The sequence below is a fragment of the Mus caroli genome, chromosome X, assembly GCF_900094665.2.
Source record: "Mus caroli chromosome X, CAROLI_EIJ_v1.1, whole genome shotgun sequence".
In the NCBI taxonomy this organism is placed as follows: Eukaryota; Metazoa; Chordata; class Mammalia; order Rodentia; family Muridae; genus Mus; species Mus caroli.
The window spans coordinates 92,906,271-92,913,606 of NC_034589.1; the positions used below are offsets into that span (position 1 = coordinate 92,906,271).

General features: G+C 38.5%; 1 protein-coding gene across 2 annotated transcripts in view; it reads right to left on the reverse strand.

Moving 5' to 3' along the window:
• The window catches only part of Ophn1 (oligophrenin 1), a 317,724-nt gene that overhangs the window by 24,392 nt on the left and 285,996 nt on the right, over nucleotides 1-7,336 (reverse strand). For both annotated transcript variants that reach the window (XM_021152888.2, XM_029473368.1), the window contains one exon: nucleotides 3,271-3,418. In XM_021152888.2, the coding sequence (XP_021008547.1) occupies nucleotides 3,271-3,418 (148 nt within the window). The remainder of the gene's footprint in view (nucleotides 1-3,270; nucleotides 3,419-7,336) is intronic.

The window sequence follows — 7,336 nt, forward strand, 5'->3', positions numbered from 1 at the left end:
CATTGACTTGCTTGAGTTAATTTTATAACCAGGTACTTCATTGAAGCTGTTTATCAGGTTTAGGAGTTCTCTGGTGAAATTTTTAGGGTCACTTATATATACTATCATATCATCTGCAAAAAGTGATATTTTGACTTCTTCCAGGCATGTTTTAAGAAGTATGATGTTACATTTCGCAGGCAAATGTGATTTGAGATGAAATGGATGGATGCAAATTACTGTCTTCTGATTTGGTAGTGGCATTAACTGGACAAATTACTTACCTTCCCTGAGCTACAAAAGACTTCTTTATATAATGAATCTCAGGTACCTACCTCATACTGGAACAATGAGGTTTATATGAGATTATAGGTTTACAGTAACTAAGTATGCAAGAATGAAGAGGTCAGACTATATGACAAGCACTGACCAGAGTATGGAGAAATTTGACCCACCATTCATTGCTGTCAAGACAATAAAATTGCACCCCAGCCTTGTAAATTAGCATGGTCATTCTCCAAAAGCTTAACTTTGGAGGAAACATATGAGTCATCAATATACTCAAGTTGACTGAAGTGAGGCATTCACCCAACAACCTCAATATCCATCATAGTGTTATTCATAATAGCTAAAACACAAATACAATTTAAGTGTTCATTCATTGAAGAATTGATAAACAAAATGTGGTATATTTATACCCTGAAATACTATGCAGCAGTAGAAAGTATATATACTTTAGAATTATTTGCTAACCATAAAACACTATGCAGAATATGAGTCCATTTCTATGACATTTTTCAGAATAGGTCTTTTCGGATAGAAAGCATTTGCCATAAGTTGGCAAGAAGGAGGAGTAGGAAGGTTTCCTTTTAGGAGAATGCAAATATTTTCAAATAAGGTGGTTGCACAAAATACACTGTACTAAGATATACAATTGAAAAGGGTGGTTTTTTGTGGCCTTGGCATTCTTTATCAATTCAAAAATAAAAATGTCACTGTGTAGACTGTAATCTCACTGAAAATCTGGCACAAAGTCCTTACCACAGAACAAGGGAAATTGAGCCCCAGATAGGGGAAGTGGCTAATTCAAGCTACTTAACAGGCTAGTGACCAAAATAAAATTAGACTTTAGGCCTACTGACCTCCAGCTTATTAATTTAATACAATTGTTCATTGCACACTTACTATGTAGAAAGCTCTGTGCTGGTGTCAGGGATAGAGTCCTAAAAATGTATCTACTGGTATAAACTTTGATTTTGGAAAGTTGTAAATAAATTTGTTCCATAAAATATCAAACTATGGGCTAGCAAAGCATCCAGTAGCCACGTTCATTTTTCATTTTCTAATCCTTTTCTATGAAAGTGATCCCTTAAGCTCAATAATCCATTTCTTTCCATATTCCTAACACATCCATTTAATCACATTATAAACATGTACTAAACACGCACAATGTATAGTAGGAATTGTCCTCAGACCTGGTAATAAAAAATACATCTAATATTCTTATGGGGAAAAAATAGATACTAAATATGTCATCAAGTAGTAGCAGGTGACATGAATAAAAGAAAGCAGTGCAAGGGATAGGAAGGAATAACTTTTTAACTTGGGTGCTCACAAAAAGTCTCTACAAGGAGATGACATTTGTAAACTTGACACCCTTTAGGAACAGCAAGACTCATGAAACTAGAAGAGAAAGAGCAAAGGAGACAGAAAGTACATCAAGAAAGTTCAGATGGATAAGCAGGGGACACAGAAAACAGCATGAAAAACAAATTTTATTCGAAACATGAAGAGAGGTCACTGAGAGGTTGGAGACGAGGGAAATGAGGTCATGTGCTTAATACTTTTGAAAGGATGTACGATTTACTGACTGCTTTGGAGAATGGATTAGAAACAGTCAAGCAGGCCAGCGATGACAGCTGGGAAGAGGTGCAGAGTCTCTGTCTCTGTCTCTCTTTCTCTCTCTCTCTCTGTTTGTGTGTGTGTCTGTGTGTGTGTGTTCCAAGGGAAGCTAAAGATTTAACATGTGATGTGCAGCCACAGCCAGAAGGAAGCATTGACGGATCTGATGTCAGAGGAAAAGGAAAAGAGCCAGGAGGAAAAGATCAACATTCTTGACCCCAGTATTCAGGTGGCTGGAGCTGAAAGCGGAAGTGTTCACAAGAACATTAGGGTCAGAAACAACAAGTACCCAAACATTGTGCTTTGGGCTGAGGAAGGGTTGTGTGCAGTGTAATGGTAGAATGATCACTTGTTGTTCATTGTACCAAGTCCTAGGTTCCAGCCACCACACTAAAATACAATGCAAATTACAGGCTAATCATCTTGAATTAATTTCAAATTTTATATCTCAATGAGTCAATCTATGGAGAACATTTCAATGGAGACTTGGAGATAACAATAAATAGGAGAATGAATCCTGTATTAAATCCTGTATTGCTCCAGTCACCTGGAGCAATTACATCATATTTGCATGTAGGAGACTTACAGAGATTGTGTACAAAAAAACATAAGGAAAAAGACGATTAATACCTTTGTGTTGTTCAAACATATCAAAAGTAAAACAAGAAGGAAAATCAGAAGAGGCAGATGAGATGGAAGAAGAAGGGACAAGCCTGGTGTCCTGAGAGGCAAATTTAGTGCTCCACAGAAGAGAGAGGAGTTGACTGTCACATATTGTTCACTAGCTCACAAGAACAGCAGAGTACTTGGTTTGGTCATGTGAAAATTATAGGTAACATTAATAAAGTTGGTCTGAGTGGAATGGCAAGGAACTAAGGCTCACTTAGAAAAGCTGTAGTCTCTTCACTAACAATCATTCCATTGGATGGTGGCATTTGTTTGTTTTTACATAGCTATATCTTTCTCTATCCTATAAGCTCCACAAACACAAGGACATGTGGCATAATTTCATTTGGCCTCTAGAATATTACTTAGAACATAGCAGCTATTCAATCCATGGTAGTTGTATTGGAATTACATCCCCAGAACATTAGCAAGAGCCTTTCTCATATATTTCAATGTACTAGAGAAACCTAAGAATAACTTAAATTTACTCCTAGCCTTGTAAGGATCATTTAGCTTCCATTTAAGATTCAGCCCTGCCCTGTCAACTGCTAACAATCTAATTTTCTCTTAGAATATGAACTATAAGCCCTGCTTCTCCTGACTACTTACAATCCAAAGAAGTAGAAAAGGCCCATCATTGTATGGAGCAAATAGCCACACTTCCTTCTCTCCCCTTTAATATTTTCTTTGTATTTAATTATAATGCTGAAGCTAACCACTGACCTTCATTTTCATCCAGGGAAGAAGTATAGAACACAGTCTTTTCTCTCAGCAAGCGCTTTGAGATTGTGATTGGTTTATGTCTTCTTGCTGTCACTCGAGGTGGAGGCACCGGAGGTACTTGGCTATCTTCTGGTGGACCTAAATAAATCTGTAAAGAAACAAAGATATTCAGGAGACAATTAGCCAAAGGACTCATGGATACATTCCAGCAGTGTGTCTGGTCAACCATATGAATATTAAAATGGATATTAGGACTAAGGTAATTTTCTTATTCCCTCTAACTACCAGCAAGTACTCAGATGTCTATCATGAAGAATGCATAGTAATGGCTCCTTATTGTGGAGAAGTGTACAAAAAAAGGGGGGGGGCAACAAAGCATCTGTGGATTTTATACTTATTCCCAGCAAGACTTCAGGTTAAGACATCTACCTTTGAGCCTCCTTGTCTTAGTCAGGGTTTCTATTCCTGCACAAACATGATGACCAAGAAGCAACTTGGGGAGGAAAGGGTTTATTCGGCTTACACTTCCATGCTGCTGTTCATCACCAAAGGCTGTCAGGACTGGAATTCAAGCAGGTCAGAAAGCAGGAGCTGAGCAGAGGCCACGGAGGGATGTTCCTTACTGGCTTGCTTCCCCTGGCTTGCTCAGCCTGCTCTCTTATAGAACACAAGACTACCAGCCCAGAGATGGTCCCACCCACAAGGGGCCTTTCCCCCTTGATCACTAATTGAGAAAATGCCTTACAGTTGCATCTCATGGAGGCATTTCCTCAACTGAAGCTCCTTTCTCTGTGATAACTCGAGCTGTGTCAAGTTGACACAAAACTAACCAGTACACTCCTCTTTAAGCATTCTCTCTCAATTGGAATATGAAGATAACTCCAACTATTCATGTAGCTTACTCGCACTACTTTGCAGAATTCCAGTAAAAACACTCTTATAAGGACCTTCCAACTCAACGGACTTAAACATTGACAACCCTCCCTCTACCCATAACTTCCTAGTTCTTTCTTCCCTGACCATTTACTTTTTGTTGTTGTTATTTTGACTTTAGCATTTCTTATCACTTTTTAAACATAACAATTCATGGCTCCTAACTAGATTATTATTGTTGTTGCTGTTACTGTTGTAGTTGTTAAGATGCAGCAAGTTGTTGTACGACATTTTCATATATACTGAAGTTTTTATTGACTCCTCCTCTTCGCCCCTCCCTCATCTCTCTGCACCTCCACCCTCATCAATATCTTATCAAACACTCCCATACCCAGCATTCCTCTTCTCATGTCTGGACCACACATGTTCTATTACTCTCCCAGCTCCTCTCTCTTCAAGCCACTTCTGTCTCCTCTTACAGGCCCCTTTCCAGTTTCCTGGCATCTCCACATATTTACTACCACACAAATTCACATCTTTAAAATTTGCTAGGATCTCTATATGAAAGAGAAGGCAGTATTTCTCTTTCTGAAATGGGTTGCCTCGATATCTTTTCTAATTCCATCTACTTGCCTGCAGATTTCATTTTTCTTTATGGTTGAACACAATCCATTGTGTATGTGTATCTCATTTCATTATCATCTGTTGGTGGACATCTAGGCTGGTTCCATTTCCTTGCCATTGTGTACAGAACAGCAGTAAACAAGGAAGCATAAGTATCTCTATGAAAGGGTATAGAGTCCTTTACGTGTAAATGCTCAGGAATTGGATAGCTGATTGATATAGTAGTTTTATTGTTAGTTTTTGTGCTGGATAGTTTTATGTCAACTTGACCTAGCTATAGTCATCTGAGAGTAAGGAACCACTCTTGAGAAAATGCCTCTATAACGTCTAGCAATAAGGCATTTTCTCAATTACTGATTGATGGGGTAGGGCCCAGCCCATTGTGGGTGATACAGTCCCTGGGCTGGTAGTCCTGGGTTCTATAAGAAAACAACCTAGACTTCCTATACATCTGTGCCAAATGTGCAGCTTGGTGTTCATGTAGTTCCCCTAAGAAGAATGGGTGCTGTCTAGGTCTCTGTTCCCTATCATTGGATCTCCTCCCCTCTCCACTTGAACTGCCTGGATGGCCTCAGTGGGAGAGGATGTGCCTAGACCTGCTAAGACTAGATTTCCTAGAGTGGGGTGATACCCAAGAGGGCTCTCTTTCTCTGATGAGAAGAGATGGGGGCAATAGGGGAGGGATATGTAAGGGTAGAACTAGGAAGAGAGAGGGGAGGGGAGCTGAATGAGATGTATAGTGAAAAAAAACAATAAAAAAAGCTGAGTATACCCCTCCATGGCCTTTGCATCAGTTTCTGTGTCTGGGTTCCCTCCCTGTGTGAGTGACTGTCCTGGCTTCCATTGATATTGAAGTGTGATATAGAAGTTTAAGACAAATAAGCCCTTCCCTTTCCATTTTGCTTTTGGTCATGGTGTTTCATTATAACAATAGTAATGCTAACTAAGACAGCTTCTTTCTTTCCTTAAAAGAAATCTCCACACCAATTTCCATTATGACTACACTAGATTTTAAGCTATATAAAAGCAAGTATATTATGTTAATCATTGTCTCAGATACCCATGAGAGCACCTAGATCTGGTGATTCAAAAATCAAGTACATTATAAATAAGATACACAAGACCAAATGCCCCCCACCTCCAGAAAACACCATTTCAACTACTTCACTCCAAGATATGGTAATAAGTATTTTCTTTAAGTCTGACACAAGAAGAAGGAAAAGAAGAAAATAAAACCACAAAGAAGAAACAAATGCACCAATGGTTTCTGAGACATTGAGAATGTAGCAATGACAACTAGTGGTTTCTAAAAGGTGACAAAAAAAAAAAACAACAAAAACAAAAAACAAGGCCAGCCTTCTTGTGACTATCACACTTGCAAATGGCAGAGAACTCTGCAGACCATATCATATGAAGACAAGCCCAAGTGGAAAACAGCAGAACCCTTTCTTGTGGAAAGTGGAAATGACAAGAAAATAAGAACTTACATGGAGAATACCAGAGAGGATAATGTTTGCTTAGCAACCAAAAATTTCAAAATACTTGAGATTGAATGCAACCCTAATAGAATTAAGCTTTTTGAAAGAAATAAGCTTGTTTGAAGATTTATAGGAAAATGCAAAAAACCTAACCAACATATAAACTTATGATAATCAAGACAGTGTGCCATTGGCACTGGTATCAGGAAGGACTGATATATCAATGGAATATAATAGAACATCTAAACATAGACTAATAACTACACAGATGATTAGATTTTTTTTCAGAAAGGCAATTCAGAACAATTATTTATATGCTCCTTAAAGGACTCTATTATCTTCATGAGATGGGATTTTAGGTCAGCATCCTGGTTTTTAGGAGTGTTGATATATCCGGGGCTTGCTGTAGTGGGAGAACTGTGTTATGATGATGCCAAAGTACATTGGATTCTCACCATCTGCTTGCCTTTCGCCATCTGGTTATCTCTGATATTAGCTGGCCTGGGTCTCTGTCTGGAGCCAACCTCCTGTGTCCCTGGGATGCTGCAGGTCTCTTGGGAGGCCTATGACCCTGACTGCAGCAGATCTCTTGGGAAGTCTTTTATGGAATGATCTGAATTATTACTCGGGTAATTATGATGAAAACAAAATCTACAGTAAAAGAACAATATTAGAAAGCTACATGTTTCCACTTATAAAAAATATAAAAATTAACCTGTGTTATTAGAAAGTGATCAGTAGTTTTCCAAGGTAGGAAACAGAGGGAAGAATCTTCAAGGAAACCAGAAAAAAGTATAGGAGACAAATATGCCCATTAACTTGAAGATGGTGATCATTTCAGAGATGTGTAGATACGTCAAGACTAAGTTGTACACATAGTAAGTGTGCTTTATCTTACATAAGTTATAATTCTACACTCCTATAAAGCTGTATAAAAGGTAGTATACAATCTATACACCCACCAATAGCTTTAAGTACTTTTTTGTTGGACCATGTAGAGACTACCATATCCAGGGACCCATCCCATAATCAGCCTCCAAACGCTGACACCATTGCATACACCAGCAAGATTTTGCTGAAAGGACCCTGAT